The sequence below is a fragment of the Hemicordylus capensis genome, chromosome 1, assembly GCF_027244095.1.
Source record: "Hemicordylus capensis ecotype Gifberg chromosome 1, rHemCap1.1.pri, whole genome shotgun sequence".
Lineage (NCBI taxonomy): Eukaryota > Metazoa > Chordata > Lepidosauria > Squamata > Cordylidae > Hemicordylus > Hemicordylus capensis.
Window position 1 is genome coordinate 443736113 of NC_069657.1, and position 23503 is coordinate 443759615.

At 49.9% G+C, this 23503-nt stretch overlaps 1 protein-coding gene across 8 annotated transcripts in view; it reads left to right on the top strand.

The window, feature by feature from the left end:
• Positions 1–2595: 2595 nt before the first annotated feature.
• Positions 2596–23503, top strand: part of CCDC85A (coiled-coil domain containing 85A) — a 222631-nt gene continuing 201723 nt past the window's right edge. For 7 of the 8 annotated variants that reach the window (XR_008306253.1, XM_053246468.1, XM_053246439.1 and 4 more), the window contains exons 1-2: positions 2596–3859; positions 17096–18023. Coding sequence is in view for 7 of the 8 variants with exons in the window: in XM_053246468.1 (XP_053102443.1) it covers positions 3590–3859; positions 17096–18023 (1198 nt within the window). In the remaining variant the exon portion in view is untranslated. Of the gene's footprint in view, positions 3860–9103; positions 9205–17095; positions 18024–23503 lie in introns of those variants that run through there. The other variant, XM_053246454.1, reaches the window with a different exon arrangement.

Consider the following 23503-nt stretch of genomic DNA (forward strand, 5'->3'; position numbering starts at 1 on the left):
CCGCCTGGGGAGGGTTTGCGGGGAGAGCTAGCGGGCTTTGCCCGCTCTCCCTGCAGATGAGCAGACAGTCTGTTCTGGGTGGCCACAGCAGCTGCCCACACGACTGCCGGCTCTGTCATGGAGCCAGCCGGGGTTGGGGAGTTTGGGGGCTGCCTGGCCCCCGGAAGCTCCAGCATGCCCTGCGCGAGCGCACAGGGCATGCAGGAGAGACCCCTGAGCTACTGCCGGGCTACATAAGTGGGTGACCTGCTTAAGAACCACCGGGCTCGCAGCAGAGGCCCGGTGGTTCTCATGATGGGAGGAAATCGGGCTAGCCTCCGCTAGCCCGATTTCCTCCTATCGTGTGAATAGCCTCCTAGTGTTTGCACCAAGTAAAGCATTTGGAAGCATCTGACCTCACAGAAGCAGGGGTTTTAGCCTGCAGAACAATGCCAAAAGGATCACTATGGCAGCAACCACCGCAACATGTCAGCTTCAGCAAGCTTGGCATCAGTGGATCAAACATCCACAATACTTATCTGGTCTTTCACCATTTCTTCTAGTGGGGAAGGGGTTGGAGTTTGGTTCCAGATGGAGAGGACGAACGACATGGGTTATGTGGCACTGAGCAGTCTGCTGAACCTCATTCACCTGTCAGTCAAGATGCCAAGATAATGGGTTACATGCCAAGCAGAAATGGCAAAAGGTGGTCTACAACCAGCCCATCACTGGCCTAATGCATACATCATTCATTACGTAACCCACCCCTGTGCTTGACCAGCTCCCGGAGCTATGAAGATTGCCTTTAGGTCAGTCACAGAGTGTCCTTGCAGCTGAAATGCTGAGAACGGAGCTGCTGATGTATGGATCTTTATTAGTGTGGAGTCTGAAGTGTGCATTTTCTTAGCTGAGAACTCACATTCTCGGCAAGACTTACTGAAGTCACACAGGGCACCATGATTGGGATGTGGGGGTCAGCACTGCACTCCCCTGGGGTGAAAGGTTAAGTTATTGTGAGTTCTGTAGCCTGAAAAAGTTGGGGAGCATCCAGTATATCCAATGGGACTACTTGGGAGTAGGAAGTCCTAATTGATTGATTGATTGATTAAGTGCCATCAAGTTGGTGTCGACTCTTAGCAACCACATAAACAGATTCTCTCCAGGATGATCTGTCTTCAGCTTGGCCTTTAAGGTCTCTCAGTGTTGCATTCACTGCTGTCCTAATCAAGTCCACCCACCTTGCTGCTGGTCCTCCTCGTCTTCTTCTCTTTCCTTCCACTTTCCCCAGCATTCTGCACTTCTCAAGGGAGCTGGATCTTCGCATAATGTGTCTGAAGTATGATAGTTTGAGCCTGGTCATTTGTGCCTCGAGTGAAAATTCTGGATTGATTTGTTCCATGCTCCATTTGTTTGTTTTCCTGGCTGTCCATGGACAGTATCCTCAAAAGTCTTCTCCAGCACCAAAGTTCAAAAGCCCTACTCATGTGTAAAAAAATCATGACTCCAGATGAGGTTTAATAACATAACATAATATAGTAATATTAATACTATCATATGAATATTATTATTTTAATAAGAAAATATTACTAAATAACAAAAATAACCAAATGCATAAAGCATCTTAAAAAACAGGCGCTGGACAAAGAATCAGTGAAACCGCGTCCTGCGACCTCGTATTGCGATCCCTGTACAACGCGACGTGCCTTATCATTGTACAGCTATCAAGGAGCAGCAAAGCAGCTCCCGGGGTAAGAAAAGAAGAACGCGCCGCCCAGCCAGCGACGCATTCTACCCGCTGCGCCCAGGAGGTGGCGCGTGTGAGCCGCGCTGAGCCGCCGCCTAGCTCCCTCCCTTTGGGCTCGCACGTGGCTCGCCGCCTCCCGGGTGAAAAGCCGCCAGCCGCCAGCGCTCGGCTCACTCGGCTGTGCCACGCGGACAGCGCCTGCTGCGGGCGCCGGCGTCCCAATGCACACCCGCTGTCGTTCGCGGGCGCAGCAGCAGCTGCAACTGCGCTCTCAGCCGCTGGAAGGCGGCTTTTGCACCGGCTGAAGGGGCGAGGCGAGGCGCGAGGGCAGCGGGACGGAGGATGGCGGCTGCGAGGGACGAGCCCAGCTGAGCGGGGGAGGCAGGCAGCGTTGTTCCTGGCTGGGCTGCTGAGGAGGAGGCGGGGAGGGGACGCCTCGCCGGCGGATTATTCTGCTCCAGCCCGGGATCTGCCTTCAGGAGCTGTGCAAAGAGAACGTGGAAAGTGCTCGACTTGGTTGCTGCCGAGGAGGGCACTTCTCCCCACTCGCGGGCCTGCCCCGCTTCTTCAAGTCCGGAGTGGCTGGGCAAGGGCGCGTTGGCCAGGCTGGGGTGCCCGTGTGTGAGCGAGCCCCCTCCGCTCCCACGCACAAAGGACCCGCCTGTTGGACCCCCCAGCACTTCCAAGTCCCGGCTGGCGGAGTGAGAAGGATCCACGCCCGATTGCGCGCCACCGCTTGCCCCTGCTGCGTGGCGGTTTGCCTTTGCGGGCTTGCGACGATTTCCCGCCCGTGTGCATGCTGCCTGGAATCCCCCCCGCCCGGCTCCCCATCGCCGGGTCTCTAAAGAGAGCGCGTTGTGAGCTGGGCACCGTTTCCTTCGCTTCGCTGTGTGCTCCCAAGTCCAAAGAAAAGGGGCACCTTTCTGTGCTGATTCGGAGCAACTCCCAAGTCTTCCTGAGCTGAGGAACTGAAAGTCATTTCACTCCTGCACCAGGACAAGGGCGCTTGGGCAAGACGCGAGTGCGGTCGTCCGAACGCGTGTGCCCACACTTAAGCGAGTTTTTGGACTGCTTGGGGGCAATTCCACTAGTTGGGAGGGGGGCGTTTTGCAGAGCGCTGAAAGAGCCCAGGAAAGTGGATCCGTCACCAGCGGCTTGGAAGGGGGCGCGCGTCCACGCGTGGGTACTTGGTTGGATGCGTGTGGGCTCCATCCCACCATGACTGTGCTGCAGCCTTCCAGAGAAGACAAGTTGCTGGGGTCCTCCTTGGACTTTGGGGGTGAGATCTCCTGAGCTCGGGGCAACCAGTCCCAAAAGGAACCTTCTGGGGTTGAGAAGATTTTTGCAGACCGGCTTGGAAAGCCATGCTTTGATGATCCCCCTCCTCCCGGAGGGCCTCCCCCACCGCCAAGTAACGCACCACCCGCCCATCCATAGCTTGGAAGAGAGGAGAGGGCACCGTGGGGGGGGGGGGCTGGCGTCCCTCTCCCCGTCACCCATAATCCCCGTCACCCTCTCCCCGTCACCCATAAGTCTTTTACTCCTCAAAGGAAGTTTCCCCCCCCCTTCTGCCTCAGGCTAAGCAGCGAGGTGGAGGCTCCCCTTCCCTCTCCCCGTTTGCGGATCTCTGCTGACTGTACTCCGGAGTCACTCCGGTTCCGAACCTCAGCAGTGGCGGCGGTACTCACTGAGGCATTCCTTGCGAGGAGATTCAGCATGGTGGAGTAGAGGTTGCGAATCGCAGCCCATTGGCTGATCCCAGAAGCCCGGGGGGGGGGGGCAACACTCCCCCCTCCTCATCCCCAACTCCCCCCCTTCTCTCTGGCCTTTCCCCGGGGAGCTTGGGGGGCAACTTGGGCCGCCAAGATGTCCAAAGTGGCGGCGGCTGGTGGAAGCGGCGGCGGCGCTGGAGCCGGGGCGGCGGCGGCGGGCTCGGAAAGTTGCGGGGCGGCGGCAGCCGAAGACCTCTCCAAGGTGTCCGACGAGGAGCTGCTGAAGTGGAGCAAAGAGGAGCTGATCCGCAGCCTGCGCAAGGCCGAGGCGGAGAAGATGAGCGCCATGCTGGACCACAGCAACCTCATCCGCGAGGTCAACCGCCGTCTCCAGCTTCACCTGGGCGAGATCCGGGGGCTCAAGGTAACGTGCGAGCCGGGACGGAGGAGAGGGGGACGGGGTTGTGCAGTTCTTCTAGGAACAAAGGAAGCTGCCTTGTACCGAGTCGGACCATTGGTAAGTCTAGCTGCTTACTATTGACAGCCCAGACTGGCAGCAGCTCCCCAAGGTTCAAGTGAGGAGGCTCTCCGAGTCCCAGCCCTTTCTTGGAGATGGAGGCTTGCGACCTTCTGCATGCAAGCAGGCAGGTCCTCTTCCACTGAGCTCTGCCCTCATCCCTTACGGAGAATGTGCACTCTCCCTTCAAAATGCAAACCAAGGAGGACCCTGCTTAGCAAAGGGGACAATTCATGCTTGCTGCTGCTGCAAGACCAGCTTCACACTTGCAAGAAGTGCCTTTGGGGAGGCTGGCTTCCTCAGTGGCAGCACTGGACAGAAAGGGCTGAGGAGGGCACAGAAGGGACAAAGTGCATTTCTGGGTGAGCGAGCTGTATCCCACATCTTGGATTTCTGAAACAGGGTTTTTTGGGGGGGTGCAATTACTTTTCGGAGGTGGCGCCTGCCTCCCTCCCCGTCCGGAGCCACATCCAACCTGTGCTGAAGTTCTACGCTGGAGAAATTGTGTTGGCACCTGAGGCCAACCTTGGGCTGGGGAGGCAGGTGCCGGTGGTAGAAGTGGAGGTATCACCGGTGGCTTGAGAAGTCATAGACTCAGAGAGTTGGTAGGGACCTTTGAAGTCTTCTATTCCAGCCCTCTGTTCAGTGCAGAAGAGTGCTGCAGTCCCTGGGGGCCGGTCTCCGTCTTGGACCTCTGTGGGGTTCTTACACTTGCGTCCCTGGTGTTGTTGGACAACCTTTCCACCCCCCTCCCGCTGCAGTGGGCATTGGACAGTGAGGGGTGGAGAGCTGGTCTTGTGGTAGCAAGCATGACTTGTCCCCTTAGCTAAGCAGGTTCTGCCCTGGTTGCATATGAATGGGAAACTAGAAGTGTGAGCGCTGTAAGATATTCCCCTTAGGAAATGATGGAGCCGCTCTGGGAAGAGCATCTAGGTTCCAGGTTCCCTCCCTGGCAGCTTCTCCAAGATAGGGCTGAGAGAGATTCCTGCCTGCAACCTTGGAGAAGCCACTGCCAGCCTGTGAAAACAATACTGAGCTAGGTAGACCAAGGGCCTGACTCAGTATATGGCAGCTTCCTATGTTTCTATGTTGTTTGACTACAACTCCCATCACTGCTGCCACACCATTGTGGTAAAGGATGATGGGAGTTGTAGTCCAATCCATCCGACAAGTTTGAGTGGGACCCCTGCTGTATGGCACGTTCCCCTCCTTTGCTGTCTTAGACGGGAAGCCCAGATTGCGTTTTTTCTCTTCTGGTAGGAAATTCTGGATATGCTCCAGGGAGATGGAGTCCTCTGCTGTACTTCCCATTGATTTCAGTGGGCCTGGTGCAGGAGAACTTCCTGCACCAGCTCAGGATAGTGGCCCATTGGCGAGATTCGTCTGTCTTCCACTCTGCCATCCTTGGATGGCAGAATCTGCCTGTTGAGGCAGGCAACTCTGCTTGCTTTACCACTTTGGAGACGGGCCATACCTCAATGGTAGAGCGTTTGCTTTGCATTTTATGTATGTATGTATGTATGTATTTGATTTTTTTTTAATTAATGAAAAAATCAGAAGGTCCCAGGTTCAATCCCTGGCAGCAGCTCCAGGTGGGGCTGGGAGAGACCCCTGCCTGAAACCTTGGAGAGTCCCTGCCAGTCAGACAAGACTGAGCTAGACAGACCAATGGCTTTGACTTTCTGTAAGGCAGCTTCCTTGTGGGGACCGGAGCCTGGGAATCTTTAAAAATATATATATATATATATTTTAATATCTCACTCTTCCTCTAAGGAGCCCAGAGCGGTGTACTACATACTTAGGTTTCTCCTCACAACAACCCTGTGAAGTAGGTTAGGCTGGGAGAGAAGTGACTGGCCCAGAGTCACCCAGCAAGTCTCATGGCTGAATGGGGATTTGAACTCGGGTCTCCCCGGTCCTCGTCCAGCACTCTAACCACTACGTGACTCTTACCTGGAGCGATTGGCTTTCATCCTAGAACACACGTGACACTCCCCTGTGGTCATGCATTGCGGAGAAGGTGAATAGTCATGGATAAACTGACTTGGTCTAATGCAGCTTCCTATATTCTGTTCCTTTGTCATGAAAGCAGTGCTTCCTCGGACTCCAGACCCTTTGTCGTCATTCTCTGGACTGCTAGGGCTCAGGCCAAGAACACGTGAAGTCACGATGAAACAGATTGCCACTGAGTGTGTGCAGAGTGCATCTCAGTCATCAGGGAGCTGTTGCCACATGTTTTGCACTTTTCCTACAAGGAAAGGATATATGGAAAGGGGTCTTAGCTGAGTGGTAGAGCACCTGCTTTGCAAGCCCTGGGGTCAATCCTGGTATCTCCAGGCAGCATAAGACTTAAGAGAGAGTAGCTACTAGTCAGTGCAGACAGTGCTGAGCTAGATGGACCAAGGGTCTGACTTGGTCAAAGGGAGCTCCATAAGAAAGCAGTTCCTTGGAGGGACTGAAGAATCGCCATCATTGTATGGGGTGACTGCAAATGCATTTATTTCATTGCATGTGTGTGATGGGGATGTTGTGGACTTGCTGGAGAGTTGCAGCCAGTTGTCAGTTTCCATTTGCCCCAGGGTGATACTTTTCTCAGTTTGGAACGATATCCTTCTGAAAATTCTAGAGCGCTGCTACTAGTGAGAGCAGATGGTGCTGGGCTTGCTGGATCATTCCCTGGTTCCCTACAGGGCAGTTGCATTAACGGCATCAACACCACATCATTTAACTGGACCTAGGAGCACAGCCTGACACCCAGACTAAGTTACTTAAGTTACTTAAGGAGAGGAGAGCTGGTCTTGTGGTAGCAAGCATGACTTGTCCCCATAGCTAAGCAGGGCCCGCCCTGGTTGCATATGAAAGGGAGACTAGACGTGTGAGCACTGTAAGATATTCCCCTGAGGGGATGGAGCCGCTCTGGGAAGAGCAGAAGGTTTCAAGTTCCCTCCCTGGCCTCTCCAAGATAGGACAAGATGATTTTTTTTTAATAGGACAAGATTTTTTTATTGAACCAACAAACTACCAAAGCATACAGAGATAGGGCTGAGAGAGATTCCTGCCTGCACCTTGGAGAAGCCACTGCCAGTCTGTGAAGACAATATTGAGCTAGATAGACCAATGGTCTGACTCAGTATATGGCAGTTTCCTATGTTCCTATGTACTCACGAGTAGGTGCTGAAAGGTTACTCATGAGCCCTGTTGAAATTAATTTCCTTGGATTTCAGTATGATTACTACTATTACAACCAATATTTATATACTGCTTTTTAACAAAAGTTTCCAAAGTGGTTTACATAGAGAAATAATACATTAAAAAATAAAGATGGTTCCCTGTCAATTATTAATAAACCGCCTTGGGGTTTCTTTTTAACGAAAGGCGGTATAGAAATGTAAAAATAAATAAATAAATAAAATTAAAAAATAATAATAAACAAACAAATTAAAAAACAAATAAATAAAGATGGCTCCCAAGGGCTCGCAGTCTAAAAAAGAAACATAAGACAGCCACTGGAGGGATGCTGTGCTGGGGCTGGATAGGCACAGTTGCTCTCCCCCTGCTTTAACTTTAGTTTTCTCCCTAGTAGAAGGAATACTCATGGAGCAATCCATGAAACAGTATTTGTTGGGATGCTCGGTCTGCACAGATTCTGCAGGAGAGGTCACCTGAGCAAAGGGAAGCTGGGTGTCTTCTCTGCTTGTGGAGCTTTCTTGCAAAATCCCGGTGGATTTTCTATAGCTCCATAATCTTTTAAAAGTGCACAGTTACTCCTTTGTGGAGAGAGAAAGCTCTTTCAGACAGGGGTGCTCCCTAAGCAAGGAGTTGCTCCCTTTATTTTATTGACCTCCGTCTTCCAAATCAAATAACCCTTATCTCACCTTCACAAGTGTCTTTGTTCCCTGCAATCAGTCAATCAATCAAGCAGTTGATCCTCAAGCTTTCTGTCTGCACCTCTGGCCTGCCTGGCAAACTTGGAAGAAAATGAGGGGGACTCAACAGCACTTTGCAAGAGAGATTGTGGGTTCATCCCCAAATCAGAGCCAAATCAAGGCATACCTGATATTTGGGAATATGGCAGCTAAAGCATAGCGCAATCGCTCATTACACTTAATCCTTTATTTTTCTCCAAGAAGCTCCTGGCTAAACTAGAAACATTGTGGTAGTTGCCCTCAGTTTAGACTGAGGCTGCATAACCCTCAATTTAGATTGAGGCTGCTGCATGGGAAGAAAGTTTAGCCCTTGAACTTTGTGCAATTCTCTGTCTTAAACAGCCTTCTGGAAGCTGCAATTAGCCATGGTGGGGGACATTTAAGGACGTGCTCTTTGCGCCTATACGTTTTCCCACAGCTCTTTGGAAGCTGCCTTCTACCAAGTCAGACCATTGGTCTATTTAGCTCAGCATTGTCTACACCAGGAATTCTCAACATTGGGTCCCCAGATGTTATTGGACTTCAACTACCATAATCCCCAGCCAAAGGCCACTGGGCCTGGGGATTATGGGAGGAGTTGTTGTTGTTGTTGTTGTTTACACAGTCAGACAGGTGTTATTGACTGGTTTGTTTTATCCAGACATGGAGTCCTTCCCAAGGACCTGGGATGGCTGAATTTTATTATCAATGTTCTTGCTGTTGTTATTATAGATATCGTGGCAGGATATAGGTTGTTCCCAGTAAAGTTGCTGTTTGTAATTGGCTGGTTGTGATTAGGGGTGTACGTGGAACCGTCTGGCCCGGTTTGGTTCAAGGCCGGACCGGCCTCAAACAGAACTGGGCCAGTTCGGTTCGCCCCCCCTCGAACCCCCCCCGGTCTGGTCCTGGACCAGTCCACGAATTTTTTTTTTAAAAAATTATAAGTACCTTTAGCCCCTTTGGGGGGCTTGCTGAAGCCGTGGGGGTGTGTGTGTGTGGTTCCGCATGGATTCCCTCTCCCCTCGCTGGCCTACCTCATCACTGCTGCGGCCGGGTAACTGTAGCCTTTTCGGCCCTTTTGGGCCTCCGTACGAGCGTGTGGCCGGCATTTTGGCGGCTGCCACGCATGCGCAAATGCTCTCTGTGAGGGCCTCACAGAGGGCATTTGCGCATGCGCGGCTGCCGCCAAAATGCCACCCGCGCACTTGTACGGAGTCTCGAAAGGGCCGAAAAGGCTACAGTTACCAGGCTGTGGTGGTGATGAGGAAGGCCGGCAGGGGGAGAGGAAGGGAACCCGTGTGGACCTTCCCCCCGGTGGCTTCAGCAAGTCCCCCGAAGGGGCTAAAGGTACTTATAATCTAATTAAATTTTTTTTAAAAATTTGCAGACTGGCTGGACCAGACCCGGCGGTCCGGGACTGGGGGTGGTGGTTCGGTTTGACCCTGGACCGCTTCGCACATCCCTAGTTGTGATTTCTGTGGCCCCTATGGTGTTGAGGTGCTCTTCAAGGTTTTTTGGAATCGCACCTAGGGTGCCAATTACCACTGGGGTTATTTTGGTCTTCTTCTGCCACAGCCTTTCAATTTCAGTTTGTAGATCTTTGTGTATTGTTATCTTTTTTTTCTGTTTCTTTTTCTTCTCTTCTGCTCTCACTATCTTCGTGTGTCACATCAAAGTGTTTCAGTGTTCTTTGAAGAACACTTGACCTTTGGTAAGGTTTGTATGAACTGTTTGCCTTGAACTGGGCTGATTCGGCGATTCTGTCACAAATCAAACCAGGGATGGTTTGATCCATGATCGAATCGGACCAAGCCCAGTTTAGGTGAACTGATTTGGTGGCAAAAGGGCGGTTGGGTGGGTGGGGGGCAGCGAGAGAGGTAGAAAGGTCCTTGCCCAGCTGGTGTGGCTGCTGGTGCTGCCGCTGCCCTCCCTGGTGTGGCTTCAAGTGCACACAGCTTTGTTTCTGAAGCTGCCCGTGTTGCGGCGGCACGGTTCTGGCCTCCACGGATGTGCAAAGGCCACTCAAATGGTCTCTGTGCATATACGGCCACCAGTCAAATAGCATCTGTGCATCTGCGGAGGTCAGAACAACATCACCGCCACATGGGCGGCTTCAGAAACAAAGCTTTGCGCACGCTTGGGCTGCACCAGGGGTGGGGAGTGGTGGTGCCAGCAGCTGAACTTTGCCTACTAAGAACCTTTCTACCTCTCTTGCCACCCCTTTACATGTCCTGGACCCCCACCCACCCAGCCCTTTACCTCACTGGATTCCCCTTTCCAATTATTTGCCACCCAAACCGGTTTGGTCAAATGGACTTGACCAGCTGGTCAGTTTGACCGAACCGGTTTGGCAGCATGAGGTTCAGCTAGAATGTGATTTGAATTCGAGCTGAACTGTGTTTTCTTATTTGTGCACACCCCTAGCTTTCGGGCGGGCTATGGTGTGGAGACTGCCTTGATCAGTCTGATGGATGATCTCCGATTAGGAATTGACAGAGGGAGTGTGACTCTCTTGGGCCTTTTGGATCTTGTGGTGGCTTTCGATACTATTGACTATAGTATCCTTCTGGAGCATCTGAGGGAGTTGGAGGTGGGAGGTAGTGCTTTGCAGTGGTTCTGCTCCGAGGTCTTGGGCAGATTCCAGATGGTGTCATTTGGAGACTGTTCTTCAAAATGTGAACTTTTATATGATGTTCCCCAGGACCCCATACTATCTCCAGTGCTTTTTAACACCTACATGAAACTGTTGGGGGAGAGCATTAGGAGATTTGGTGAAAGGTATTATTAGTATGCTGGTGACACCCAAATCAATTTTTCCATGTCAGCATCATCAGGAGAAGGCATAATCTCTCTAAATGCCTGCCTGGAGGCATTGATGGACTCGTTGAGGGATAACAAACTGAGACTTAATCCAGATAAGAGGGAGATTGTGTGGGGTCGGAACTCGGGAGGTGATTTTGATTTGCTGGTTCTGGATGGGGCCACACTTTCCCAGAAGGAACAGGTATGTTATGCAGTCTGGGAGTGCTTCTGGATCCAAACCTCTCCCTGGTGTCCCAGGTTGAGGCAGTGACCAGAGGTGCTTTTCATCAGTGGTACATATGCTGATAATCTCCAGCCTTGACTACTTTGATGTGGTCTATGTGGGGCTGCCTTTGTACATAGACTGGAAACTGCAGTTCTTACATAATGCGGCAACCTGTAGTCCAACATCTGCAGGACGGCCAAAGGTGTGCGGCCCTATAGAGTGCCTGCTTTGTGTGATTATGACATGATGCATTTAATGGTTTAGTTGTTCTATTTTCAGTGCCACATCTTCCACAGGGCAATCTGTTTGCAAAAATCATATTGCTTTGTGTTTCTCATATAGTTGTTTCCTGCATCCCCCAACTTCTATTCATGCCAGTGCTGGTGGGTTGCGTGTGTGGCAAAAATGTTTTTTCTGATTGCTTTTCATAGGAAACATAGGAAACGGCCATATACTGAGTCAGACCATTGGTCTATCTAGCTCAGTATTATCTTCACAGACTAGCAGCGGCTTCTCCAAGGTTGCAGGCAGGAATCTCTCTCAGCCCTATCTTGGAGAAGCCAGGGAGGGAACTTGAAACCTTCTGCTCTTCCCAGAGCGGCTCCATCCCTTAAGGGGAGAATATCTTGCAGGGCTCACACATCAAGTCTCCCATTCATATGCAACCAGGGCAGACCCTGCTTAGCTATGGGGACAAGTCATGCTTGCTACCACAAGACCAGCTCTCCTCTCCACTCCTCTCTCAAATTGTTGTGTTAAAGATCTTGGAGGGGGGATTTCTTTTTCAACCCCAGCTGTAGCGGAAGTGCAGAGGTAAAGGGAGCAGTGCTAATGTATATTGTCTGGAGACATGGAGTTAAAGTACTAAATAAAATAGTTTATTTAGGAAATCTGTCAGGGAGATAGATGAGGCCTACATGTCTAGCTGCTTGCTACATACAAGAAGAGGGGAAGGGAGAAGAAGGAAGTCTTTCTCTCCAGGTGAGAGAATGAGACCTGAGACTATCCCTCTAACAAAGGGGAAGTAGAGTTGAGAAAGCATAGAGAGGGGATTCCCTTTCTCACTATCTCTACCCCTACTGCCCCTAGTGGCTAATAGGGCCCCTGCTAACTGAGCAAAGAGGCACCTTTTCAAAGTGGTGGTTCTCTTTATTTAGCAGGGGGAGAGCAACTGGCCCTCTCCATCCCCAGCACAGCATCCTTCTAGTAGCTGTTGCTGGTGTCTATCTTATGCTTCTTTTTTAGATTGTGAGCCTTTTAGGGACATGGAGCCATTTTATTTATTTATATCTATGTAAACCACTTCGGGGAATTTTTGTAGAAACATGGTATATAAATATTCGTCATCGTTGGGTTGCTGGTGCCTAGAGTCAGTGCCATCCGGAGCTGTGTCTCCAACAGATTGCTGAGTTAATTGAGCTGCGAATTTCAGCTGTGTATGGTATGGGTTTGTGTTCCTTTGTGCTGGGCCCTAATGCTATATCTGCTTGGAAAGAGAGACAGGAGCGTAAAGGTTAAGTGTGCCGTTGAGTTGGTGTCAACTCCTGGTGACCACAGAGCCCTGTGGTTGTCTTTGGTAGAACACAGGAGGGGTTTACCACTGCCTAGAAGCAGTTAGAAGTTCTCCACCCAACCCTTTCTGGGTGATTATATTTAGCGACAGTCCTGGCCAGCTATTGATCGAACTGGCAGAGGAGGAACATAAAACTCTGAAATGATGCACTCAGTTGACCCAGTGACAGGAATGGAGGCAGCCAGAGATCAAACGATACGTTTCCCAGCTTGCTGTCTCGTCCACATTCTGTTTTTAACTCACAGTCCTGGGCAGGAGGAAGGGTATGTAGGAAGAACCTGCTTAAATCTTTCCCCTCACTTGCCAGGGGAAAAAGCAGATAACTTAAGAAGACTTCCATGGATGAGAAAGCAGCTGGAAGAGTGAAATTTTCGGATGGAGAAATGACTGAAGGGGAAAGATGGATAGGACTCTGTTTAGCATGTGATTTGAGCCACAGTCTTGGGAACACTCCTGTACAGAAGACAGATTTTGGTAAGAAAGTTTGGACAGATCTTCCTGGTTTTCTTCTACACTGGAGGGTTGACAGGCAGTAGCAACTCCTACTTGTAAGCTGGAGGAGTGAGAAATGAGCCACCATGGTACCGGCAGCCTCTCTCTTGTACCTTTCTGGCTGCGCCTTGACTGTAATTGAGCCCATCAGGCTGGTCATTCATTCGGTAGGTGAGGGGAAATCTCCAGCCAAGGGCATGACCAGGGTTGGGGATTCCCCTCCCCTACTGGGTGAATGATCAGTCTGCATGGCTCAGATAGAGCCAGGGCAGGGCCAGAAGGGAGCAGGAGAAGCAGCTGTGGCTTGTGCTCTGCCCCTCCAGTTGGTTCGTTTTGGCTGCTGCTGTTGGCAGGGTTTGGCCTTGTTGTGGAAGAAGGCAACTGGGTAGCCCCAAATCCTCCTCCTCATCTGCCTGTGCCCTGAGAGAGTTAGGCAGTTAGCACAAGATTTATTTAGCCCCCAGATAATATTTAACTCCCAGATCTGGAAGTTTGACTGACTCTGCCCCTGTATCCATTTTATAAGGGAGAGGAGAAAAGATTCCACTTGTTGATGGAGCCCCCCCGCCACTGCCAGCCCCTCAGGCTGTTGAGTTGACCTTGTGTTGGTTGCCCGTTGATTTTTGTTGTGTGTTTGGTTATTTACTATTATGATTGTTTGCATACCGTGTTTCCGAAAAAGAGTTCACAAAGTGGTTTATGTGGAAAATAAACAAAATGATGATTCCCGGTCCCCAAAGAGCTCACAGTCTAGAAGATGAAACACAAAGTAGACACCAGCAACAGCCACTGGAAAAATGCTGTGCTGTGACGGAATGGGGACGGATGGTCTTGCCCTGCCAAGTATAAGAGTCACCCCTTTTTTTGCTCAGCTAAACTGGGGTGATTGTACAGCATCTGCCCTGGCTGGACTTTGTCCAAAATAAAAGCCACCCTGTTGCAACTGCAAGGAGCCATTAATAAATCGTAGCCTTCGGGTTCCTTTAGTGCAACAGAGTGCCTTCTAGCAAGTAAGTGTGCATGCATGCAGCTTGCTATTCTCAGTGGCAAGGCAGATGAGGAAAATGCTCTTTGCGGTGACCATCCAGGCATTGTGAAGAATATTGCAGGAAACTTAAGTACTTTGATGAGGTACTCCCTTTATCAGGACCCAGCTTAGGGATATCTTGAATGTGGGCTGCAGCATGGCTATTCAGATTCTAGGAAATACGAATCATGGGTCCGATTCCAGGGAACAGAGAGCTGTTGAAGGCATGGTTTTCCCGTGGCCTGATCCACACATGCAGGAGAATGAGGTAGCAGCATGTGAAGGGAGACAGAGGGATTGACCCTTTTCAGACTACTGTGGGGGGGGGATTTTAGTTTTCAATATTTTGTTCACAAAAGTATTAGAAAACTGGCACAGCAGGGAGAAAGACTATATCCTAGCCCAGGGGTGGGCAAACCTGGCCCTCCAGCTGTTGTTGGACTACTGTAAATTGTGGCTGGGGGTGATGGGAGTTGTAGTTCCACAACCAGAGGGCCATGTTTGCCCATTTCTGTCCTAGCTCTTTGCTGGCTGCTCTGGTTTTCTATTTGCAAAGCATTTTAAAGTGCAAGTGTCCTGCAGCCCAAAGTGGTACCATCCAGGCTGGCTTCAGCATTCCACCCCTTCATAAGAACAGGCCTGCTGGATCAGGCCCAAGACCCATCTAGTCCAGCATCCTGTTTCACACAGTGGCCCATCAGATGCCTCTGGGAAGCCCACAGGCAAGAGGTGGGCTCTCTCCTACAGCTAGTCCCCTGGGACTGGTATTTAGAGGCATCTTGTTTCTAAGGCTGGGGGTGGTGGTGTCCTGTATCCACCAGACTAGTAGCCATGGATAGACCTGTCCTCCGTGAATTTGTCTAACCCCTTTTTAAAGCCATCCAAGCTGGTGGCCATCACCACATCCCATGACAAAGAGTTAATTGGGCACTGTGTGAAAAAGTACTTCCTTGGTCAGTCCTGAATTTCCTGGCCTTCAGTTGCATGGGATGACCCCTTCATTCTGCAGCAGGTGTAGAGCAGGCTTGTGATTTGGATTCTGAGTTAAAAGGTCAGGCAGGAAGGTCAGTGCAAGCACTGTGGCTCTCTTCTGTCGGTGGAAGGTGCCTTTCTCCTTTTAGTCCTCATAGCCGTTCACTTAGAGGGGTTAAAGAAGAAGGATATGCTTGGGGACATCACTCAGGTGAGATGAAACTTTGGTGACGGTCTCAACTGTGTCCTGGATTCTAGTCCATTTACAATTCTATTTACACTTCATGTCTGACACACATACAATGTATGCCTGTTCAAATCTGTATGTATGCATGGTTATCCACATGTTACATTCAATGCACACACAGCAATACACTTCCTTGGAGGGGGCCCTCACCCCCTTCACATTTTAAATGGATGCATGGACAGTCGTCCTATACCTTCTACATGTGTCTAGACAGTTCTACATATGTTCAACCAGGAGTGGCCTGCAAGGGAGGGCATTGAATAAGCTAGAGAATGAGCTTGTTCAAACTATCTTCTCCCTTCCTCTTCCTCATTTCACCAGCCCCTGTTTTAACCCCCAGGCATGTGGGCTGGTTATTTGCTGGGTTGGGGAGCTGGGTGAATAACCAGCCTGCATGCCTGGGGTCAGTGGAGCAGTGGGTGAAATGAGGAAGAGCGGGGCAGCCAGGGTGGGGAGAGGAGAGTGGGGATGAGCTGCACCTGTGGCTTGTTTTCTGACCCCCAAGGCCAGCCTGTACAGGCAGAATGTACTGTCTGAATAGAACTTCCCATACAGCTGAATTGGAGCCACTGGGGACCAACCCCCCCCCCTTAAAGCTGCCTGGGCCTCACTGACTGATGTAAAACTCCCAGACCAAATCACAAAAGATAGAAATATGCCATTTTTGCATTTAGGTTCTAGACCTCACCCAGATCTCCGCCCCCCCCATTAAATAAATAAAAATAAAATAAAAATCCCACACCCTGGGAAAATTAATTACTTTCTCAGAAATTTATCCCATTTCAGCATGGGGAATGAGACTTCATAGAGCTAGAAAAAGACTAGAGTCACAGCAATGACATTCATGTGCTTGCAAACTAGAACTGACTCACTGACTCACTCACTGCCTGCCAGCCATGAAACTTTCACACCAAACCACAGTAGAAACATCCTGTTTTCATAGGCAGGTTCTAGACCTCTGCTACACTAGCACAAACATCCACAACCTCAGAAAAATTCATTAATGTCGCAGACAATGAAGAAAATCTCTCTGTGGCAAACATGAGGAATGAGACCTCACAGAGCAAGGAAAAGTATAGTCGCAGAGTTAAGATGTTAATATGCTTACAAATGTCAGTCTGTCTGCTATATAATCTGTAAACCTAAATATTCCTTTGTTTATTGACTTTAAATGTGTCCATCCTAATTTGCTTGTAAATAACTCAAAAGTAGCCAATGATGGCATAATCAAAACAACCAAACCTCAAACAGCATGATAAAAATGGTGGTAAACATATATTTGGCAGTTTGTGCAAATGTTTCTACTTTGCATCATTTTGGTTGCAATTTCTTTACCACAGAATTTGGAAAGCGGTGTGTGCACAGAATGCCACTGTAGAGCGATCTGTGTGCATATCCGTAAACCCTGTGCTGTGGCTTAATCTTGTGTAGGGAAGAATCCTTGTTCATTCAGTCATCTATGGCTTGTCTGTGCGGGCGCTTCCCATCTGTTGGGCAGATTGGATCTCTGTCTACCAGATTGGATCTCTGCTTTGTGGCCAGATGTTAGATATGACTGTCCTCCTCCAGGCTGGGAATGATGAGGAGAGGTGGTTTGGGAGGGCAGACACAAGGTCTTGGGCGAAGGGTAGATTTGGAGGGGGAATGGAATGGAAAGTGGGTGGGAATTTGAACTCTGTCGAGGGTACCCAACAATCTAGGATTGGCTGGGTTTAGATGCTGCCTTGCCAGCCTTCAATTGGGTTGGCCATGCATGTAAAAGGGAATGGTTAGCCTGCAGCTCTGCAAGGCTGCTTTGCTTGCTGTGGTCATGTGTTGCCTGTGGACACGAATGCTGATGATTCAGGGCCGTCCCTTGCTTGCTAATAGACTTGTTTTCTCTGTCTGTCTCTTTTGAAGGACATCAATCAGAAACTGCAGGAAGACAACCAGGAACTGCGAGACCTTTGCTGCTTCTTGGACGATGACAGGCAGAAAGGGAAAAAAGTTTCCCGAGAGTGGCAAAGGCTTGGCAGGTACAGTGCTGGCGTCATGCACAAAGAGGTGGCCTTATATTTGCAGAAGCTGAAGGAGCTGGAGGTGAGGCAGGAGGAGGTGGTGAAAGAGAACTTGGAACTGAAAGAGCTTTGCGTCCTGCTGGATGAAGAGAAGGGCGGCGTTGCGGGCAGCCGGAACTCGATAGACAGCCAGGCCAGCCTCTGCCAGTTAAGTGCCGCAAGCACCTTCATCAGGGATGTCGGGGACGGGAGCAGCACATCTAGCACGGGAAGCACAGATAGCCCTGATCATCATAAGCACCACCCGAGTTCAAGTCCGGAGCACCTCCAAAAGACGAGGAGCGAGGGGAGCCCCGAACATCAGAAGCTCAGGAGCGCTAGTCCAGAGCTCCTGCATAAACCAAGGAGCTCTGGAAGTCCTGATCACCAGAAGCATCTGAAAGGGCCGAGCCCAGAGCACCATAAAAATATGGGCAAGGGGAACCCGGAGCAGCAGAAGCACAGCTGCAGCAGTCCGGAGACCCTGCCAAAGCACATGCTGAGCGGTAGCCCGGAACACTTCCAAAAGCACCGTCCAGGCAGCAGTCCTGAACACCAGAAGCACAGTAGCAGCGGGAGCCCCGAGCACCTCCAAAAACACACGCTGAGTGGAAGCACAGAGCACCTCCCGAAAGTGAGGGGCACGAGCCCTGAGCACCTCAAGCAGCACTACGGGGGAAGCCCGGAGCATCTCAAGCACTTGGGCGGAGGCAGCAGAGAAGGCACCTTAAGGCGACAAGTGGTGGATGACCTGTCGCCCCATCACAGGGGCCTCTACAACGGCATGAATGGTGGGCCCTCATTTCGTTGCTTTTGGAATGCTGACCTTGAAAACTGCCTGTGTAGACTGTGGAAATGATGAGTGTCCGTGTTTGCATGGGGTGTGTTGATGATGAAATGCTTCCGTGACAAAGGGAAGCAGGAATGGCTCTTCTGTCCGCAGTTGCTCCCTTTGACGATTGGGTAGATAAGTCTGGATGAAGTTGAAGGATGAGTTGCTCTAACAGGCTGCACACGGTTGTGTCTCATGGGTTTTGTGAGAGAGTGCTTTGTCCGTACAAAGAGGCCTTGAAATATGGCATTCTTCCTGGCTGAAGCTAATGCACTATGTACATATATGGAGGACCGATATTAAGGGATAAGTAGACAGAAATCTCTCTTTAACAACTCAAGGACAGAGCTGGGGGTGGCGTTCTTGTGGCAGTTAGGTTCAGTGCCACTGTTGCCCTCTGGTTTATGATTGCTTTTCAGGGTGCTCCTATGTACTTAATGTTTACATTGTGCAATGAACCTCCATGGAGGAAGAAGTCACATCTATCGGACTTCTCCCTGCTACACAACTGAGTTATCTTGGAACTGAAATCTTGGGGCTCACAGTTGGCAGTTTCACAAGAATTTGCATTACCTTTTCTGCTGTGAAGTGAGTTAGTTGTTGGTCTTTTGATTACTGTCCAAACTCTTTGAGAGCAAGAGGGATGGTGCAGATAACTAGTAGCACAGACCCAAACCTGGCTGCCAGTCATCGGTGGTTGTGCTGCAGTTGGGAAATCCATAAGAAAGAACATTTGTGTGGTCTCTGAGTGCTCATGAGCCATTTGTTCTGCATGTATGTTGCATACTTGGGGCGTGTTTAATTTGGAAGCTTAATTCCTTTTTCCTGGCATTCTTCGATTTCTTGACACCTTGTGCATGATGGTAGGCAGACATTTTCACCAATTAATTCACACTTATTCTCAACTGATAGAGCAAAGGATATGCCACATTGGTGCACAGTTGCAAGGATTTTCAGCCTGGATCACTTTCCAAGGTGATAGTTGGGCTAGATGAATGTCTCATGGATTGCTTACTGTAATGGTGATTCAGCAATCTGAAGATCCTGGGGCATGTCTGAGAAAGGATCTTGGAACTGAGTTTAGGATTCCACTGTGCTAGTAGCTCAGGGGTCTGCTTTTGTAGGATTGGTAGCTGGGAAAGTGCTAAATCTTACTTTTTGAGAAAAAAGGCAGCCTGGTATACAAATGTGATGGAACAAGGTGGTGGATTACTGAGGTAACAGATGGGGCTGCATCACTTCGGACTGTGGGTGGGAAGAAAGCCATTTTTGAATGCTCCCTTGCTTTTTTTCTTTTAAACAAAGCTCCATGCAAGTAAAAAAGATAGCACATCTGGATAAAAGTTCTAATTGAGGGGTGGCAAACTTGGCCCTCCAGCTGTTGCTGAACTACAACTCCCATCATCCCAGCCATAATTTATTGTGGCTGGGGATGATGGGAGCTGTAGTTCAGCAACAGCTGTAAGGCCAGGTTTGCCCACCCCTCTTCTTATTGATGAATAAGCTAGTTTTCTACTTTCAGGTTTGTTTTTTTAAAAGAATGCATTGGAGCATTTAGAAATGGCATTCCTTATCTGCAGTCAAGACAAGAATGAAGTGCAGGGGTGTTGTAGTTTAGTATGCTTGATCTTTGGAGTCTTTTCCGATTTCACGTTCCATTCCATTGAGCTGGAGAGTCAAATTGCTAATGGGTTGTGTTAGTTCCTTCTGACTTACCTTGGGTTTGAGCCCAGTATCCAGAAGATAAATTGTGCTCCCAGGAGCAGTGTGTGCTCCTCTGTCTAGGTGGAGAGAGGGAAGAAGTTGAATTACACAGTAGATTGACTGGCGTGCAAGTCCCAGAGAGCATGGGTCAACAGCTTGATAGCCCGACTCAGGAGGAATTGAGATAGCTTCTGAAGAACTCTGTACTGGCTTTGGATCAGGATGATTCCAAAAGTTTGGAATGTGCATACAGGGAAGCCTCCCTATTTGCAGACTCACCATCCATGCTTTCACTTATCCATGGCCGGGGTAATGGACACCTGACCTTGGTATATGTGGGGGGAAATGGCAAAATAGGGTCAAACTTGCTTATCTGCAGGTTGGGGGTTGCTGGAAAAGACCTCGGAGGTCATTTCTGGCTGCCTTTCTGAGTGTGGGAGCCATTTTATAGCTCATTAAAACAAAACAAACCCGTGGTTTTCTGCTAAATCCCATCAACCTTTTGCCTTGTAGGGGGCATTCTTGGACTCCTGAAGGCCTGTGGAACATGGTAGAGCACTTTATTTGGCCTGTTTTCTCGTTTATGAGGTGATTTTTGGCAATTTGGAGGGTGATTTTTTGCTATTTGTTTTGAGTTTGAGAACCGAACCCCCCATTTCCATTAACTTTAATGCCCAGGTACCCGCAGTTTTGCTATATGTGCCCCTCCGCTCCTGGAACTGAACCTCCGCGCATAAAGGGGTTCTCCTGTATATGCCTTTGTACTGACCTGTATCTCACTATTTTGCAATTCAGAATTGTAGGTTTTTTTCCTAAAGGGACCAGCAGAAATTAGCCCTGTTCAGGCTTGCTTTAAGCGGTGGGTGTTGTACATGGGTGCCCAGGTACAGCATCTATGAGAGGGCGCCTGAATGCCCTGTTCCGGTACTGGTGTGCCGGGGTGACCGACTGCCCTACTCATCACACTTACCTGAAGAAACAAATGCTATACTTGGGGGGGTAAATAAATAAATTTTAAATTTGTTTTTAATTGAGGCTTGTTTTTAGTTTTTCAGTTTACTTTATATTGTTTTATAGTGTCTGTTTTACTGATTTTTGTGAACCACCCTGAGCAGTAGTGTACTTAATGGGCAGGGTATAAATATTTTAAATAAATAAAATAAATAAATTTGCAACCATGGGAAGACACTCTCCTGGAGTACAGCCTATTTCTCTGCAGAGAAGCATTGTCGTTGGATGCAGTGTGAGGGTGGGGTTTTTAGGGAACATGGAATATGGCTTTCAGGCACTCTTGTGGACAATATTTGTCTCCTTTTTATACTTTATACCATTTTGCTGTGACCAAGGCACCCAAAGCAGTTCACAATATTAAAAACAAACAAGCTGGTTACATAAGATTTAGAACACGATGCGCCCGTTCACATGACACGAGCTGCTTGGGTAGGAGAGAGTTTACCTAGAAGGCCTCCCGACCCAGTTGCTGCAGACCTGGGTAGCCCAGATCCGCTGCCTGGGCAAAACGTGAGGTAGGAGGGAAAAGGAGTCCGTCCTGCCTCACTTTCTGGTCGTCTGCAGTACCAGGGCTCTGAAAATGGCTGCCAGGAGTGGCAGCCATAGAGTCCCGAGTGCAGTGCGGCCAGGGAGAGGAGCCCTGTTTGTCGTGGGCTGCCTCTCTGCTTCCCCCGCAGGGCATTATTGGATGCGGGAGGACTTTCTCCTCCCGATCTCACTTCAGATGTCCGCCGTGCTGGTCATATGGGCACATGAGCGTCGGAGCCCCAAAGAGGCACCGATCATCTGGGGGAAGATAGGTAGGATCCTGCCTTCCCTCAAGCTCCCCACCTTGTTTGTTCATGTGAATGACCTCCACGTTGTCTCGGGCTGTGTCAGGAGGGCCTTCTCATGAGCTGAAGTCAAGAGCTGTCTGGCCTGGACACTTCCCTTCTTGATTCCCTCTCAGGGCACACAGGACTTTTAGTACTTCTGTTCCGGAGGGAAGAAAAATAACTGCAGTCCATGATATGGAGCATACCTGAACAGGATTATAATCCTTGGCCAACATGACAGGCAGCCCTACATTGACATTAGGAACATGCCAGAGCTGCCACACAACTTCAATTCAGTGCTTTTTGCCTAGTTAGGAAGGGATTTACAGACACCCCACCCCTTCCAATTGCTTTGGAAGAATGTGCATATGCAAAAATGGTTAATGTCTGGTTTGGAGACCTTTCCCCTTCTTTTCCGCTTGGAAGCAGTTTAGGGCTAATTCACACATTCCTGTGTGCAGTGTGTCCCTGAGAGCACCACCAAAGGCAGAACTAGGACTGAGCCCATTTTGCTCACCCGTCCCTGCCCCTCATTCCTCCACGGTATTTGTAGGGTGTGCAGTTGGAGAGGCCAGTTCAGGGATTTGGGGGCCCACAAAACTGGGTGAGCTTATTGCTAGTTTGCACCTGAGTCTCCCAGCAGCTGGTGGCTACCAGTGTTCCCTGTAACGGGGAATTCCAGATATTGCTTACAACTCCCATAGTCCCCAGCCCAAGGCCATTGCAGCTGGGATGCTGGGAGTTGTAGTCTACATCTGAGAATTCCTGTCACAAGAAATATTGGTGGCCACCATCTTGTATTTTCTCCTACAGTTCTCCTCTAAAATAAGGGCAGGGGGCATTTCCCTCACTAACTGGCTTAGTGATCATGTAGCTTTCTGAAACCAGTAAGAGTAAGGGCCATGCCTCCTGCCCTCATTCCAGGGGGAATCACTGGAAAGAAAAGTGACGTCTGCTAGGTGACTGGAGAGCATCCTTGATCGGCTCTTAAAACTATTGGCATGGAGTAACAGTGAGCTAGAATGGAATTTGGGAACCTTTTCCCTCCCCTCAGTTACCTTCCCATTTCTAGCTGAAAGATAGAACATAACATAAGGACAGCCCTGCTAGATTAGGCCCAAGGCCCATCCAGTCCAGCATCCTGTTTCACACAGTGGCCCACCAGATGCCTCCGGGAAGCCCACAGGTAGGGGGTGAAAGCATGCCTTCTCTCCTGCTGTTGCTTCCCTGCAACTGGTATTTAGTGGCATCTTGCCTCAGAGACTGGAGTTCTCTCTTAAGAGAACTTTTTGCTCAACTAGAAACTTGAATCCTGTTGAAGCGCTCAGAAACTGGACATACACTGGGAGAGTTGCATACACTTGAGGAGAGCAGGGGCGTGGCTGTGGAGTGCATTAGTGCAGGCCTCGATAAATGTTCTGTGGCTCTAGGAGCCAGCCCCAAAATTTAGGCATCGGACTGCCCTATGCTCTATGACGGGAGGGGCCAGACTCACTGCTTACCCCCAGCAATACCCTATGCTTCATGTGGGGTGAGGATTCCTTGCCTTGCTTGCCCACCCCACCTTCCTTGTCCATTCTTCCTCCTGGTGCCATCCATCTGACTCAGACAGGTGATGGAGCAGCAGGAGGAGGAGCGAGGAAGCAAATTGGCAGGTTGCCTTCTCCTCCTCTTGGTTCTGCCTGGCTCAGGCAGGTGATGGACGACCACAGCCAGCAGGAGGAAGCAACCCATCCCGCTTTGTGTGATCACTCTTCCTCCTAGCTGCCTCTGTTCATTGCCTGGATCATATGCCACCCTTGAATTTCCAGCCACCTTGGTGACCTGGCCCTTGGTCCATCTTAGCTCATTATTGTCTACACTGACTGACAGCGGCAAGGTTTCAGGCAGGAGTCTCTCTGCAGCCCTA